This window comes from Abramis brama (assembly GCF_963993115.1).
Source record: "Abramis brama genome assembly, chromosome: 7".
Lineage (NCBI taxonomy): Eukaryota > Metazoa > Chordata > Actinopteri > Cypriniformes > Leuciscidae > Abramis > Abramis brama.
In genome coordinates, this window is record NC_139969.1 from 32342015 (window position 1) to 32360964 (window position 18950).

Here is an 18950-nt window from a genome sequence, read left to right on the forward strand (position 1 = left end):
GGTTTAAAAGCATTTGCATGAATAAGTATGTGATCAAATAATGTAACACCAAAGGATGGTGGGGAAAACAGATGCTGCGTTGTCAATGGCACAACGCTCATTGTTTTTGTTTGGAAACATTAACTTATTAAATAAAATATTAAATACAAATAAAATGTATTATACTGCAAATGTTCATCAAAATGGTACAAAAATAGGAGTTTTAAATTATATTATTAAAAGGTTTTTACTTTGCTTTGTGGTGGGCACTCTTACATGTCATTGACACATTTAATTAATCTCACATGAACTTTTATGCTTCATGTCACACTGCCTGAATTACCGAACTGTGTTGAACTGTACATTTTCGTCCAGATTAGGTACTGAAATTATGTTATACCAGTGTACTGTGCTGGACAGCATGCCGTATAACACGTGGCCCTATAAATTAACACTTTCAAAACCATAGAATTTAGCCTAAATTTTGTGACTGAACAAAAAAACAAACAAAAAACCAGAACCACACTAAACAGAAAGGATTATAGCAAGTCACTGTTGTTTGAATTTGGTCCATGGTGTCACAATTGACAAGCGCAAACCGTAGCACGAACCTTATGAATCATAAGTAAGCATGAACAACAGCTTCACTCATAAGTTAGACACAGTGCTTAAAACTATTGATAGGCAAATAAGAAGAAACAGAGCCACAGGCAGGGGGTTGGTTGACAGGTTGCTCATGTATCTGAAAAATGAACTTCAGGCTCTTAAATAAACACAGAGTGAATGCAGGAGTCTGTAACTGTATCATGAACAATGGAGGGTAAAGCAACAGCCTGACTACTTAGACTGTGTGGGACAGCAAGAAATTAATCCACTTCTTTTAGAGGGTGATATACAAACATTACACATCTGCCATCAATGCTGAATCATAGGGAGCTGTGTTGAGTAATTCTTTTCATCATTACATCTGTGATGAGCTGCATAACGTCATCTTCACAAGGGAGGAGGACCACTCTTGGCTCCTATGTCAGTTAATGGAAAACTACTGTAACAGGCTAATAACAAATTAAAAAAATTAAATTTATAAGTACACATTTAAACAGCATGTAGCCTTCAAATTAGTGTTGTCACGATCCCAAAATTATTACTTCACTACGATACCAGACTAAAATACCTTGATACCGATACCATGGGAAAAAAAATTTAAACAGTGAAAGTAGACCTAATTGAAAAATATGACAGAACTTAAAACTGTTCCTGTCCTGCTTTTTGACCATTCCCTCCCCTTTATTAAATAAAATAATAATAATTACATACCAGTGTGTACGTCCTTACAAAGATGTTTGCAACATTGACATTATTATCAATCATGTTAACATTTGCTAACCTTTCACAATTCTGAACAGGTTGGGATGACCAAAATCTTATTTCATGAAACGAGTTATTTAATATTTTTTTAAATGTAATTTTATAATTACAATATAGACATTTCATTTAATTTTATCTTTCTTATTAAAAATAAGCAAAAAAGAAAAATTACAAACAATATGACAAATACTATAGGAGAGAGAAAAAATAAAAACAGTGCTTAATTTCTTTTATCGCATATATATTTTACTGTTCTGCTTCTGCTGTTTAGTGAATGTAAACGGTAGTAACTAGTTTCTAGTAACGGTAACGGTATATCGTGCAACACTACATTAAATGTTTAAACCAAGTGCTGAAAAGTGAAGCCAAAGCATCTCTATCGGTCCCAGTATAGGTCATAAAGTGTAGTCTAATGGGACACGATGGAAACAATCAAATTACACTTCAAATAATTTTTTACCAAAAATGTTTAATGTCAGTTTAGGTAGTTTTTAATCACGCTGATTTAAGTTTAAGTGTTCGTTTTTTTTAAATAAGTTTGATCTTAGTTCATTATTTGACTTCCGGCTCAGTACTGCACAGACTCGGGTCCCGCATTCATTACTGCACAGAAGCAGGTCCCAAATCTGCGCAAGATGTCAGCGCCATATTAGGACTTTGGCGGATACACTTTTCACCAACGGAAGAGAGTGAAGGGGTGTCGTCCATCTTTTTTTACAGTCTGTGGTTTAAATATTGTTTATAAAAAGATTAAGCAAAAAAAATTTAATAAAATGAGGAACAAAGAAACAAATACACATTACATAGAACAAGTTCTATTTTGATATACAGTAACAAATTGTTTAGTTCTGTCTTTACGTTAAAATGATAGCAATGGTTATATCACTGTCATTTTCGGATTCAATCCTGCATTTAAATACAGATTTTGCAGTGTCCAGAGCTGCATGAAAAAAAAAATATATATATATAATTGTATACAAGCAAGCAAAGAGCAAAGAGAGCTCCTTTTATGCATCACTGAAGCTGTCAATCTCTTAGGTTACGTTAAGCGCCTGCTCACTGGATCTACACTCATGCAAAACTATAATCAAAAAAGCTGTCTACACTGCACAATTGAATCTCTTAATTACATTGCATTTCCAAGGATTTGAAAAGAGTCAAACGGTATAATTTGTCAACATGCTCGACGAGGCAGAGCACGGGGACTTCAATGCAAATGTGTCCAGTGTCTGCCGCCCACTAACAAGTGAAGATGCAACTTTGTGTTATAAAGTGACTCAAATTTAAAAAATGGTCTTAAAATCTAGGAGGCAACGTTAATAATATTCTACTGCAGAATAACACCCATTTTATTTATTTTTTAATTTTATTTTTAAAGACCAAACTAACTACGTGAAGAGATATTTCTCAACAGAATGTAGAACATTTTTACATTACATTAGAACAAAATTAATAAGGCAGCAAGCCTTTCGCAATCAGCTCTCACCTGAACATGTAGATCAACTCATCTTTTTGAATAAAAATATGGAAGCGATATATGTTTGTTTATGTTTTATATGTCATGGTTAAAAATTTGTTTTGCGTTTTAGCAGTCAGTTAAATAATCCCAGCTCTGTTTTATTTACCATTCGCAGTTGTTTGATTGAACCAGTCAAATGTTTTTTACTGAAAACCCTTTTATTTAAAAAAAAAAAAAAACGTCACTATTAATTTATTTGTTGTTTCAAATTCACCATTAAAAAAAAAATGATGCGGCTAATGTAATATTGAATACAATGTTTTGTTAGTAATAAAGTAGGCAAAAAGCATATATCCATTTCATCATCAAAACAGAGACATGCAATAATATAAAAAATAAAATAAAATAAAATAAAATAAATGCATTGTCTCTACTTGTTACAAACATAAAATAAAGGCTTCAGAGTTCAGAAATATATTTGGGAAGACAGCGTCATAGTTTTTATCTTTTGAGGAAGATACATTCATCAATAACCATCATGTGTTGTTCAATAATTTATTGAATCTCAATTTTAAAAAATATTTAATTTATGTCATTTACATTATGTCAATTGACATTTAAATATGTCATTTTGGTGATCAAAGATGAGTTTTCAGGGATAAAATTATTGACTACAGGGGGACTTTAAGGACCCGCAGGATCCCTGGTATGGTGATGGTTGACTAGCCAGTCAACAGACTGACAGTGTGTCTCCTGAACCTACTCACTTGATCATGGCAACTGGAGACTAATCTGAATCTGATCAAATAAGAAAAAGCTTATTCAACATCCTGGTTTCACTGCTAATGATACAAAGAGGTATTATACTGAATGCTTGGGGGGAAAAACACTTCTATCCACAATACAGATGTGTCCCATGGTCAATCAGTCAGAAAGTGACATGACAACCCATTCAAGTGTAAAAAGAAAGAAATCAATACGTTGCCTCATAGTGCAACTGGATATTCATCTCTATTTGGTGACACAACACAACACATTTTCTAAAGGCTAAACTCACCCCATAGTTTTGGTTAGTAATACATTCCAAGGTTAACTTATGCTAATGGACAGATAATTACAAAGAACAAATTGTCAGAGGTGAATGATGTAAGGGGCTTTTTCTCCAAAAGGAACTTTTCATAGTTCCTATGTTCCACAGTTTATAGTCTCTATATTTACTCCACGAACTAACTCTACGAACATGCAAACAGTGATAGATGAGCCTCTCAACCTTTATGCTGAGGAGAAAATCCTTACTTTGAGCGGACCAAGCCAAACATGATTATGTATTTCTGCTCGGCTAGCGACATTACTTACTTACTTACTTAACTTTATTTATAAAGCACTTTACAACTGCACCTGCAGACCAAAGTGCTGTACAATCAGCAGCTTAAAAACAAACAACACATACAGACAACATGCAACTTGAGAATACAGATACTAGCCCAACCTCTCAAAAGCTAAAGATAAGAAATAATTTTTAACACTAACTTTAAATACATTCAAAGAACTGATCTCTCTTAGTTCAAGAGGCAGACTATTCCAGAGCCTTGGACCCACAACAGCAAAAGCCTGATCACCTTTTGACTTTAAATGAGATCGAGGGACAGAAAGCAAGGACTTATTATTTGATCTTAAAGACCTCGGTGCTTGATGAAGAGCAATAAGCTCAGATACATAAGCAGGCGCTATCCCATGCACTGCTTTAAAAACATACAGCAGAGTTTTATATTTTATCCTAAAATCCACTGGTAGCCACCTGAGGGAAGCTAAGATAGGAGAGATGTGATGACTTTTCTTAGCACCCACTAGCAACCGTGCTGCCGCATTCTGAACTAATTGCAAGCGTGATATAGTGGTCTGACTGGACCCTACATACAAAACATTGCAATAGTCAAGGCGGGACAGAACAAAGGCGTTAATAACCTTTTCTAAATCTTTCATCGACAGAATAGGCTTTAAACGTGCAATAGTCCTAATCTGGAAAAAGCAACTCTTAACCACGGCATTAATCTGTTTATCAAATCTCAAATCTGGGTCAAACACAACACCTAAATTTTTTACTTTGTCATGGCAATAGTCTGACCATGTGCCAAAATATTTAACAACATCGAAGCTTCCTCTGGCAGGGCCAAAAAGCATAATCTCAGTTTTACTTTGATTTAACTGAACCAAATTATGAGTCATCCAACTCTTAACCTCCTCCAGACATGCCAGCAGTGAATTAGAACCACAATTCTCTCCTACTTTCAAAGGGAGATAAATTTGTGTATCGTCGGCGTACAAATGGTAAGACATGCCATATTTTTTAAAAATCGAACCCAGAGGCAACATGTACAAGGAAAATAAAATTGGGCCAATAACAGAACCCTGAGGAACCCCACAAGTGACAGGTACCGTTGATGAAACAAAGTTGCCATACTTCACTGAGAATGCTCTATCTGAAAGATAGGACTTAAACCACTTTAAAACTGTCCCACCTATTCCAACCAATTGGGATAGCTGCTTCATGAGAATAGCATGGTCTATAGTATCAAAAGCCGCACTCAAGTCCAATAAAATTAGAGCTGCAGCATTACCTGCATCTCGGATTAAACGAAGATCATTAACGACTCTCAAGAGTGCAGACTCTGTACAATAGCCTGCCCTAAAACCGGACTGAAATTTATCTAAGATCTCATGTTTACTTAAAAATGACATCAGCTGTGCATAAACCACCTTCTCTAAAACCTTAGATAGGCAAGGAAGCTTTGAGATGGGCCGATAATTCTTCAGTTCACAAGGGTCCAAATTATGCTTTTTAAGAAGTGGCTGAATGACCGCTTGCTTGAGGGCCATTGGAACAATCCCATTATGAAGACTACTGTTAATAATAGAAGCAATACTTGGCCCAACACAATCCACCACTTCCTTAAGAAGGCGTAAAGGAACCACATTACAATCATTAGATGTAGGCTTCAAACGAATAATGAAGTCTTTAACTTGCGCCACTGACACCTGCTCAAAAAAGTTAAAACTCGTGACCCTATCTGTCAACAACACAGTCTCACCCGGCAGTATATGAAGACTGGATCTAATCTTCTCCACTTTTTCCATAAAAAATGTCTGAAACATTTCACATGTTTCCAACGAGGGAGTTAAAGCAGAACTGCCAGTTGGTTTTAGAAGTCTATTAATCGTCGTGAAGAGGGCTGAAGGGGCATTGCATTTCTGTGCAATGACACTGGAGAAATAGTTTTGCCTTGCAGTTCTCACTGCAGCCTGATAATTTGAAGCGAAACCTGTAGCTTATCCTTTCTCCATTTTCGTTCAGCCTTTCTGCATTCCTGCCTCAAGGAACGAGTAAAATTATTAAGCCATGGTATTGACTTACGCTTTGGTTTCCTAACTTTATATGGGGCCACTATCTCCAAAATATCTGAGCAACCAGAATTAAACAATATCATCAGCTCATTTGGGTCCACAGAAAGAGGAGAAGAAATGATCACATTTACAGATGCAGAGGAGTTATATACCTCAGTAAATTCTACAGCCGTTGATGACGTAATGAGACGAGTACAAAACACATCTGTCTGAAGCAAATTTGGTTTGCACGGCATACAGGCATTAAAAGTCACAGGCATATGATCAGACAAAACATCATTACCAACTTCAATATTACAAATCGGAAGGCCCAGCGACAAGACCAAATCCAAAATATGGCCCTGTTCATGGGTAGGACTTGAAACAGACTGCTTGAAATTAAAAGATTCCACCAATTGTAGAAACTCAGAGACCATAGGCTTATTCGGGCAGCACACATGAATATTAAAATCCCCAAGAATTAAAATATTATCACAGCTTGACACAATATGGGATAAAAACTCTGAAAACTGCTGAATAAAATTCTTATTGTACCTTGGTGGTCTATATACCAGAACACACATAACAGCTTCCCAAGCATCACACATCATAACTTGGGCCTCAAAGCTCTGATAGTTCTCCGTCGACAAAAGCCGGCATTTAAATCTCCTCTTAAAAACACAAGCAAGTCCCCCACCCCGACCAGAAGTTCTAGGGGTGCTAAAAAATGAACAGTCATCTGGAGAAAGTTCAATCAAAGGATGCATTTCACCGACGTTAAGCCAGGTTTCAGAAATAAACAAAAAATCCAAATCAGATCGTGTATAAAAGTCATTTAAAACAAATGTTTTGTTTGCGAGTGATCTTGCATTAACCAATGCCATTTTCACTGTACCAGTCTCCAACGGGAGCAGCGAAGTTCCATCCGAGACCACAGTCGACTCGATATAACGCAGATTGTTACCGTTTATTCCTCTCGAACGACGCTGAGTCACAATCCGCGAAGATGGTATCCAGGAAACCGGACAGACTGAATGCAAACAGGGAAGTGTCTCGATTGAATTACCTCCTGAAGTTAACAAGTGCCTTTCAAACTTCCACGCCACTCTGGCTTTCACAGCGATTCCCGCCCGTCTACCACGCCCTCGTTTGCTCCGAGACCGCCGGCACCCAGAAACTAGGCCAATCCAAGGCTCCACCGGTACAGACGGCATGAATCGCGGGTAAAAACAACATTTTCCACTCCGAGTGAGATCAGCCATCACTGCGTGAATGTGGAGCAAGGTTTTGCAATCATAAGTCCGTAGAGAGTAGTTGGGACTAATAAAACATATAAAAACAAAAACAATAAAAATGGACAGCACAGAGCGACGGCCAGCCAACACTATACACGGCGCCATCGTGCTACTGTCTGATCTGTTAGACATTGGACATCAACCATACGGCATACGCTAATACCTTTTCATATACTGTCTACTTTCTTTGTATAACAGTTCTACCGAATAACGTATTAGACAGGACAGATAGACAGATCGTAAACTAATGAAGAATGGGAGCGCACAACAAAATAAAAATAAAAGTCACAACAAGCACGGCTTACGTCACTTCAGAGTTCCTACTGGCGGTGTGAAAACAACCAGGAAAATGGCCTCGGGGAACATTTAGTTCTCAGGGAACCACCCTGGAGGCTAGTTCAAATAACTAAGTTTGTGTTTACCCGGTGCGAATGGGGTCAGTAAACACTCAGCAAAAGTTCTTCTTCCTAACCAGACAATTACTACATCTGCACTGCACAGATTGCAATTACAGGTTTTGTCCAACTAATTACACCGTAAAGACATAATTTCAGCTTTATGGTTGTGATAAACATTTACAACATGAGATAACAATCTGTGTGAATTAGTCTAAATTATGTAAAAGGAGTAAACGCAACTTAGTGCTGCCGAGCTACGATAATAACTGAATATTCCCAACCAGCCAACACAAACTTTTGTAGAGTAACCTTTCAAATTAAAATGGGATGTGGGAGAAAATTGCCTTGATGTGAAATCTGGACCGCTCTCCGTCATCTCTCGTGTCCTGCCATTAACGGCCAGCATCTGTCATGCCCAGCAGCCGAGTTCATATGAGCTATGATAGTAAAGATCGAGTCAAAGCTGGACTAGAAATGTTCTTGGCATTGGTAATACTCCGCACAAGAGAACAACATTAATGAAAGCACTTATTAACACTTAAGCAGACGACTGATGTAAAGTGCACCACCATCATGGGCAAAGCTTCAAATTAAACATGATATATGAAACAGGTTATGAATAAAACACAGAGGTAGGAAAACAGGCACACATCACAACGAGCTAATAAAGCCAGTGAAGGCATTGATCTGTACTCAGTCAATGAGCAGTTAGAGTCCGAACTGCTGTGAAATTGACTGGTCTAAATGCTTCACTATAATAACGAACTGTATACAAAAAAAATAATAATAATTGTCTGAAGGGCTCGATGTGATTTTTGAACCGAGCCAACAACTCACGCAAGCCGTTTATTCTGTGATCTCTCATCAGAGGCTGTTACCAGTTTGGACTCGGCCTGCCATAGAGAAGACTGGCATGTGGCCACATTCATAAGTGGTGAAGGGATGCTGCTGTTAGCTTCGGGCACACAGCCAGTGGAGGTAATCCAGGGCTCACTGAGCCTGTGTCAAAATGAAAGCCGTCACCTGAGTCCGCGATCTGCTGACTACACAAGCATGGTGTTGCTTATCAGCTTGCATCCTGAATTTCTTAGAATTTCAATCCTCTTTTAAAGGCTGATCTCCGTGTGATTTCTTTTTAAATTGTGATGCCGTCACTGTGAGGCTGAAACTGATCTTTAACATCTGGTGCTACTCAGTGAGGTCAAGGGTACAACACACACAGTTTGTCAAAAGCATAAGACACAATAATGATGACACTGAGAGGGAACGGTGTGGTTCTAGTGAAATGTAAGTTTTTTGAAAACGCACTCCAAAGTGGATAAATTAGAAAACACATTTTTCACGTTGTAGTGTGGATTGTGAAACTGGAGGCATTTAAAAAACGATGACGCAAGTTTAGTCACGTGACTCATATTGTACCAATAGATATTCATGTTTATAGCGGTATTGTGCCTGTCATGTGATATTCACTTTCACACAGTTGCTAAAATATGTTACTTTGCACACTCTTCATGTCACAGTTCTGCAAAGACGACAGAAAATTGCATTTAATGTCCTGCGGCAAAACATGAGAGCAGTTGCGTTTTTAGACCAAACGTATAATAGTGACTGAGTGCGACCTGCACGCGTCAGAGAACGGTGAGATATTTTGCTAAATAAAATTATCTTGCCAGAAGAATTGCGCGATAACTTTATTTTTCCGTTTCTCTCATCTCAGTGAGCTTTTATGAGGTTGTATGCATGCACAGTAAGGTGGATTTAGCGTTTTCCAACGTTTCAGTGTGGATGAGAAACTTTTGGAAAACGTTTGAAGACGCTGGTGTGGTCTGTCCACACGTTTTCAAATGTATCCGGATTAATGTGGACGTAGCCTGTCGGTACGTTTAAACGACAACGATATGCTTAAAACGGAGAAGTTTTTCCTTAGAGTTTTCCGCGTACAGACGACACCATTGTCAAAACAATCCCAATTCACACGGATCCGCGAAAACGCTGTTTTCTGCTGCCAGGCCAGTAGATGGCAATGAAACACCATAGACTGAACACGTAATACGCATGTGCATAACATCATCATATTCAGAGATTCGTTTTTGTCGTTTACACGGTGACCACTTTCAAAAAGTTTGCGTTTTCAGCCACCTAAAACGCTGTTGTAGTGTAAACAAACGGCCAAAACGCATACAAAGTTTTATGTTTTTAGTTAAAAAATGGTGTTGTGTTAACAGCCCCTTAGATGTTAAATCAGACCATTGATCCCCAGGTACCATAGAACGAATCTTCCTTGGGGCGAGAGGATCTGTGCGTGTCTTCAGTCAGCTCTTTACTCCACGAACATAAAAGAAGAGCCGGGCGGAAGCGGGTTTTGCGGCCTGGCTTGCCTTTACATGCAGGGACACTTATCACACCTAGACCGAGATACAGGGCCTAGGGGCAGCGTTTATTGAACAACAGTGCTTATCTCCTGCACACTGAGCTCTAGAAGGAAAGGCAGAACTTTACAGGACCCTACAATACAAACACATGAGCGAGAAACTACTAAATAGGTGGCCCTCAAACCATTCATCACCTCGCAAACACACCGAAGGTCTGCTCTCAGGAACACACACACACCCCTAACCTACAGGCCCTGGATGAGTCACGCAGTGCTGCCTGCCATAATACAAATAATGACACTTTTTATGCCAGTCATTACGCAACTTGCTCACACTTAAGTTACATTCTGCCACAATGTAGGTTAAGAGCAACAGCTGCAGTTATACTTGTGACCCTGAGCTGCCATACATTCTCCATCTGAATCAACCTTTTGTCCTGTGTGTGACTGTAATTCAGCATTAATCACAAGTGAGTCTTTCTTTGTTCACAGAAATGCAATAACAATGCAGAGATGAGGCTGCTGTTGCTTCTAATGTCACAAATTAATGAAGATGCAACAAGAACGACGATTATCTGAGAAAGAGAGGAATGATTAAAGGTCTCTGACATATGAAGAGGAGACTGTTTCATTCAGCTCTGCTTGCTGAAGCAGGGAAAGAGACACCAGCAAAAGCCATACGGTTTAATGTAGAATAGATCAAGACATTTGAGCCCTCAACACAGAAATTATACACTTTTAGATAAAAAGAGATGGGATTGTTTCTTGAACTCCACAAGAACTGTTCAGACAGTTGCATGCATGATGAGTTAACTTACACTGTTATAATGGTAAACCGAACACCTCGTACTAGACTACAATTGGACAACTTTTTTGTGAAATTTCAATCATATTAACACAAATAAATACTTACTCCGAGACTGCGGGTGAATCTTTAAGCCTGTAGGAGCCAAATTCCCGCCACTCACTTTCCTCACGCGCAGGTGAGACCTTGAGATCAGCGCGAGCACTAAGAAATGAGGAAACGTTAAAAGAATGTCCTCTCTTTTTCCACGCCGTCTTATCCGTTAAAACTGATTTTTACAACAGTGGTAGGTAAAATGTTTCAATTATCTGTGTGATGATACACGCGCTGTCTTTGAGTCCTACCTGTCAGACTCGGTGTTCACTCGATAACGCCAGGTGTGACTGAACAAAACTTCACTCGAAGTTGGTCCTGTGAGTGTATACCTAAAGTTCAACGGAATTCTTGCGTTTTATTAATTTATTTCAGTGTGTAATATATATTGTGCTCTACAACCGCTGTCGCATTCTCACTCATTTCTGCCTCGCGTTTCTGTCGCTTTGATTACTCAATCTCACTCGCGCTGTACATATGCGCATCTATTGACAACCCACTCTTAAAGGGACAGGTCACTTTTATTATGACAGCACTCCACATGGCAATGGACGACACTAAACTTAATTTTAAACTCAAGTCCACCGTTTTACCACCAAATAACTGGTAAATTCTGAGTCTATTCAATATGTCATAGTTGTACATTGTTAGGGGAAGATGTATTGCTTTTTGAAAAGCACCTTCATTATAAAACCTATAAAGCTTCAGTATAAAACACGAGACTGCGTTAATAAGAAATAGTATCTATTTGACGGCTGTTAAGGCGAGTTAAATTGACAAAACCTCTGTTTAATAAATGATGGCAGTGCCACAGTCATAAGAGCTTCAAAGATAATTCTACTCTAGTACTCTAGTTCTACCATCTGGTCATTTGAAGAATTGCAGACAGGTCCCTACACACAAATACTGGTGATTGTATAATACAATGAAACATCAGTTCAATGCGTGAAATTTATTTAACAAATTTAAAGTAATAGACGTAATCTACTACTTTTACTGGTGTCTACTATTTGTAAATTTAGCTGAAATGTAGAAGCCAATATCTCAGATGAAAAGTGCAATATCAGATTTTTTTTTTTTTTAAAGCGCACTGAAATCTTTTGGTGTGCCATGGCACATGCAAACTATGATTATGAATAATATTTCTTTAAAAAAAATACTAATTAAGTCATAGATGTCATGGTTAAAAATGTTAGGTTAAAAGTGATGAAAGAACCTAAATTTAGTTTCACTGTAGTAATTTTAGATGAGAGTCGCTCCACAGTTAGCTTGACACAAAGAGCTTCCATGGATCCAAAAGAGTATTCGGTTTAAATGAGTTTGTTCAAACTTTTTATTAATCACTTGCAGACTTAACATAAAACTGAGAATCAGCTCATGTGTAATACTATAAACCAATTATGTCCACAACAAAACTACTACTGCCATTACATAGCATTCTTCAGAAACTTTTTAAAAGATATGGATATATAGACAATCATGAAACTGCAAGCGAAAACTAAAAGACATAGTTGTTAGAATAATCTTTAATCTCTATTTTCATCTCTTCCATGTTATATGTTCGGACACATTTCAAAGTTGTACATGAGTGTCTTTCTCTTTATCAGTGCATAAACATTATTTTCTAATTGCAACTCGATTCATATTAACGGCCATGATATGATGATAAACAGATGATACTGGTAACCAGTAAAACCAATTAGCTGAATAGATTCAATTAAATTGTTTGAAGAAGTTGAATACAATTTGATTGAAGTTAAATACACACAAAGAAAGAAAAAAAAAAGAGAAAACAAAAAAAAAGGAAAAGTATTTCAATCTTTAAAGCTTCCTCATAATCTACAAGGCACAAACAAGTAATTGATACACTAGAAACAGAAGAAATATGAAAACCGAATAAGAGAACAGGACAGAATCTTATGACAGGATCTTACAGAGGTTTCTATAGCTTTCGATCTCTGCTGTGATCCTCACCCACTCCACATTTGATTCATCCAAGGCAGAAGAAGGTAACAGCACTTGATTGTTCAATAGATTACATGACTCACAACAGATAACTAGTATGGTAGGAGTGTGTGAACATAGACAATTTGTACATCATGGGAAACACTGTTCCCGATAATTACATCCACACCACAGTGAAATATGAGGGGCACTGCCCTCGATATCAACACATCGGTAGGCAAAATCTACCATCATCTTCTTCGCATTATGGAAGGCACTGCTCCCGATAATTATTCTGGATCAGGTAATAACACTGATTCAAAAGGAGGATGCCAGAGACTAATAGACACCAGTAATTTTCTGAAAATAGTGAATAAAATAGTGAATAATAAAATAATGTTTTTTTTGTTATTTGTTTTTAAGAAATGCACTGTGGTAGTTTCTGGTTATAGCTTTTGAAAACAAGGTTATCTCCGTAGCAGATGCTGCTTTCACATTTCGACAGTATAACTGTCATAATTATGGAAGGCACTGCTTCCGATAATTATACATTTGTTAAAAAAGGCGTTACAAAATGCTATTTATAGTGATCCCTGTCACTGATAAATAAAAACAAACTAATAAATAGATATTTCAGAGCCACATAGGGAAGCCTCTTTCTACTATTTGACAATTGATCTGAAATGCCCCTGAAAAGCGTATCCAACCTAAAAACTGGAAAAATACTGTGCTTTAGGATGCATGTTATCACAGGTGAGTTAGGTTCCAACTGTAGCCTGTATAATAAACATCAACCTCTAAATCCAGACTGTTCAGGTATTACGCAAGATGTTCCTAAAATTAGTCTGAAAATTACGAAAATAAACCAATAACACATTCCAAATTTGTGTAATCTAAGCTAGATCTTAAAGAAACAATTCACCCAAGAATAAAAATGTTGGATTACTGACCCTGATGTCATTCTAACCTCTTATACATTTCGTTTTGTTCTTCACACGTACATTTTGGATGGATTCAAAAAGTTGAATCATAGCACACGTTTATGATATTTTATGGTGCTCTTGTGTCCTGTATTGAAGTTTGAAATCTCCAGTAATTTCATGTAAAAGAGCAACCAGTACATTTTTCAAAATATCTCCATGTGTGTGTCACAGAAGAGGTTTGGAAGGACATAAGGGTGAGTAAAGGATGACAGAATTGCTATTCTTGGGTCAACTTACTGCTTTAAATACTGAGGTAAACCTCTAATCATAAATTTACGTTAACAGAGCACCAATATCGTTTTCTCCTTTTTTGTCTTGAGTGATGGTTCAAAGTTATCAAATAGTTAAATAGGTGAGCTGAATCTGCTTGTCTAAATTTCATTATCCATATTCCAAACTTCCCCAGCCAATGCATTGGCACAGCCCTGGATGGTCCAGGTAGCGAGAGCAAACTGATTCCTGAATTGGTCGACATCAGCAGATTTGAGATTTCCTCTAATGGCTTCGAGGTGATCCACGAGGTAAGCCAGGGTGTGCGAGCCAGAGCCCAGCACGATGTGCCGGAACGGACTCTCCCGTGGAGACACGTAAGGAGAGAGGAGACTGCCTTCCACCTTCACACAGACACATAGTGTTAACATCCACACGACAGTAACTTTTAAAAAAATCTGTCTTTTTCATGTCACAACTGCTGCTCTGCACTCTTTTTAAAACTGTATATCCCTAGAATGCAAGCGGACTGACTTTTAAAAGATTTTTAAGGCTGGTATTTTGTTGTTTTTAGCCCATTTCTATTACATTTGAGGTACTCTATATGCTAGTGTAGAAGTTGACAAAATTAATGCTTAGCAATTCATTTAAACTGGATCTAAGAATGTAGCAAAATTAGAGTAGCGTGTTCCTGCAATACCGGAGGCTGCAGTTTCAGGACTGCATTTATATGACCCTCTTTTTTTCCATATGTACTAGTAGTTTATACTATTTCAGAGCACTTACTGTTCAATACTGTATTCGTTTTAATACAGGAATGATTTAGTAGTTTATTATGTAAATTTAATTGATATATTGTCCTAACCAACCTCTAAACACAACCATTGGTAAATCTCTTGAAATATTTAACCTAATTTGTTTCAATATACGAGGCCATATATTCTGGTTTAAATTAAGTTTTGATGGAAAGAAAGACAGGAGACTTCCTTTTCGTCACAGTTCGGTATGGCGCTTCTTGTCTGGTGTGTGGCCGATTTAAAGTGCAGTTAACTGTAAAAACGGTTTGCCCTAGAAACTAGTGTGTAATTTAGTATGTTAATAGATTAAAACAATATGAAAACAAATACCGGTTTACAATGTCAATTATAATGAACTGTTTTTGCACAGCTAAAATAATTGGAGAAGTCTGACACAGAAATCCTTAAGCATTCAAACTTATAATGCCCGCTCCCGCTCATACGTAAAAAATTTTTTCAAAAAAAGTCTGTTTGATTTAGGTTTATTTCAGGTCTCTTCTGTTGGAGTAGGATTGGCTAGGTGGCGTTGTCACAAAAAACTATGGTCCTAGATATGTAGTCCTGAAACTGCAACCTCCAGTATTGCAGGAATATAGCATTGAAAAATTAGTTTAAAATTAATATTTTATCTTCTGAGAAAGCAAAACATTAATAATAGCAAATATTAATGACTTATCTTATCATCATATCCAACTTTGTCCAATGATCACGAGAATGACCCTCCTCCTAATACCACTATCAATAGCAGCAAAGCAGCAGCCCTTTGATATTTACCATCCAAACTTTCTTTTACAATAGGAAATATGTCAACTAGGGCTGTCAAATAAATTTAATTTCAAATATTCGTCAAAAAAAAAAAGAAAAAAAAAGAACATTCGTATGCAAAAACCGTGCATTTGAATTTTTGGTGTGTCAAGAGACGCGCGAGACATGACGATGGCCGCGTAACTGACGCGGTTTGTTTTTGTTAGCTTATCCAGTATACAGCGCAGTGAGGCTGCGCTGATAATTTGAAAAATGCTGGAAAAAGGCTACTTGCTGACGAAAACCCTCTCAGTTGGTGGCAAAAATCGTGTGGTATGCATCCACATATTGCGCAGTTGGCAAAGACATACTTGACCACATCTGGCACTCGCTGCAGATCAAGTTGACCGTCTGGTGTTTTTGACGAACAATATGTGTAGTGAATAGAAGTGGATTGTTTCTGATTGGCAGTTTGCCATTTTGTGTTCATGTAGTACATTACACTGTCTGTTGAAGCGTGTTTTCTCAGGTTACTGATGCACTTACACAGTTTTATGCACTATTGTAACCTAATTTTTCTTGCATGGACATTAAGGAAATTATATTTTATTTAAGAACAATTGTTTCAAAAGTTAATGCACTTTAAAAAGTGAATGCCATTTAATTTCAATAAAAGATGGATGCTTGATTTGGTTTGTATTTGCTTATTGTGCTCGCTTGTGCCCTCTTGTGGGAATAGGAGACAATACAGACTAACATCAAGTATTGCCTATTAGAATTTTGGTAATATTTAAGAAATAAATTACAATTTTGACAGCCCTAGTGTCAACACAGGAAAGAATGAAATGGCTGGACGAGTGTCATGTTATTTACCCTCATAATGCGATCGTTGATGATGCGACACTGCTCCATGTCGTCAAGATCGCTGTTGCGGATGACAGAAACAAGGTTGCTGGCGGCACGATCGTACGACCCCTGAGCTGACAGAAGCCACTGCATCGACAAAGTGGAAGGAAGGCGGCGAACCTTGACAAGTAAAATGCAAAAAGTGAATTAAAGCTGCTTTCTGTACTTTACAGATATTTACAGAGCCCTAAAGGGACAAGGTGAAGGAAAAAAAATATATATAAGATGGGAGTAAATGCTTTTGAATGCAGAGTTTCTCAGGGGAACGCAACACTTTTACGAGCAAATGCAAAAGCATTGAAATAAAAAAAATTCTCCCATCTCATATTTTTTCCATCACCATGTCCCTTTAGGTGCTCTGTAAATATTCAACAGACACTAAGCCCAAATTCTTTTAGAGTAAACAACAACACATGCAACCCCATAGACTCACCATTTGGCGAGATTCAACTTTAGCCCTGATCTGGGACACATAGTTGCGGATCACGCTGGTATACTTTGCCACGTTCAGCTTGAGCAGGTGGTCGTGTACCAGCCGAAGAGTAACCAGCCCAGCCACCTCCCCTGCTGTCTTGGCCAGTTTCAGAGTGTTAGAGGAAGTGTACCGGTCCAGACTTTGTTCGGTATCCTCAAAAGTGCCAAACGGGTATGACTTTGAACTCTGAAAAACATCAGGCAGATGTTTACTTCCTATCATCCATCAAGAAACTAACTGAACCTGAATGCATTTTACTTTATTTTGACATCTTCAGTAAAACCTGAATACTTACCGAAGTAAATCGAAAGGAAAGTGACGGGATGCCCGAGAAGCTCTGGAATGGATAAGCAGATTGAGACAAACCCATAGGCTCCATTCTGTGAAGAAAGAAAAAGGTAGAGAGTTTTTAACATTGTTGGTACTGGACTAGAACTATTAAAAATAATGTAATTCATTGACATAAAGCTGAATAAAATAAAATTAAATGTTGCCTTAAAAAGTTACGAACGAAATGCAGCTTTAAAACATGTATTTTATTCCAGTTAGTTTTGGTGTTAATATGCAAGTACATCATGAATCATTTTTCCAAACTGTGTTTTTGTCTTATCCTGAATCACCACAGTACACCTATAATAATTGTTTATATTGGGACTATTTTAGACTGGTTCGGGTCGTACCACTGTGGACAGGGGCGTAGTTTGTGGGGGGGTTGGGGGGGAGATAACCCCCCCAATATTTAAATCTATGCATTACTATGTGAAGAGAGAGGGAGCGAGAGATCTTGCGTGTGTGTGCTAGTGTGCCTCACGAAGCGCATGTAAGGACCCAACCAATCAATTGTAAGGATTTAACCAACTTACACAGATTTTTCCCAGTTGGATCCAGCAAACTGTTCATGCAAGGATTTGGTTACATCAACTGTATAGGAGACCTGCATGGGGAAGAAGTTATTTTTCTTTACAAGACAGCTCAGGACAGGTTATAAGAAGATTAATGGCAAAGATTCAGCATTTGTGATACTAGGGGTGTGCGATATATATTGTCTACGATAATATCATAATTGTTGTTTTAATGATATGTGATCTGAAACTATCGAGTATGTCCTTCAAAACACACTCAGAGAGCGCACGCATACACTACGTGATCAGTCTAGTAGGATAGACTAGTGTGCTTGTGCATTTAGAGCGCACGCCTTCACTGTGTGATTTACTCTATTAAAATGCATTTAGAATCCCACCAAAAAGTCAAGATAAGGTGCAAAAATGCTCCTTTATATCTTTTATATTTATGTAATTTAGTAGTGAGTGCCACTTTTTCTCCAAATATCAACACGATTACAAATGTGATATTGCTTTTATACAACATTTCAATAAAAGAAAAATTATTCATATTATGTGACTTACATTTTAGACACAATATTGCCATTTTTTTTAATCCATTTCTCCAACGAAAATAGTTTAAAACAAAGTCTAATAAACATTCTTTATGCACTTGTAACTGCAGGTTAAATGCATTCATGTCACCTCTGAGCAACATTAAACAGTCTGTGTATATCGTTCAAATCCCAGAAAATATTGAGATATTTTTTTGTCAATATCGCACACACCCCTATGTGATACATTACCTGCTTCATAGTGCTCTCTAGTAAGTCATACAGCAGTGGACTGGCAGATGCTTTGAAAGAGTCAAAACCTAAAGACAATATCAGATGATCAGCATCAACTCAAGATCAAAGTTCA

The 18950-nt window shown here is 37.6% G+C and overlaps 1 protein-coding gene across 1 annotated transcript in view; it reads right to left on the bottom strand.

Moving 5' to 3' along the window:
• Window positions 1-12464: 12464 nt before the first annotated feature.
• Window positions 12465-18950, bottom strand: part of tfr1a (transferrin receptor 1a) — a 16892-nt gene continuing 10406 nt past the window's right edge. Inside the window, exons 13-18 of the mRNA XM_084119695.1 lie at window positions 18836-18903; window positions 18072-18142; window positions 17504-17588; window positions 17167-17394; window positions 16701-16853; window positions 12465-14690 (exon numbers count right to left, since the gene is read on the bottom strand). Coding sequence (XP_083975821.1) covers window positions 14448-14690; window positions 16701-16853; window positions 17167-17394; window positions 17504-17588; window positions 18072-18142; window positions 18836-18903 — 848 coding nt within the window. The 3' untranslated portion in view covers window positions 12465-14447. The remainder of the gene's footprint in view (window positions 14691-16700; window positions 16854-17166; window positions 17395-17503; window positions 17589-18071; window positions 18143-18835; window positions 18904-18950) is intronic.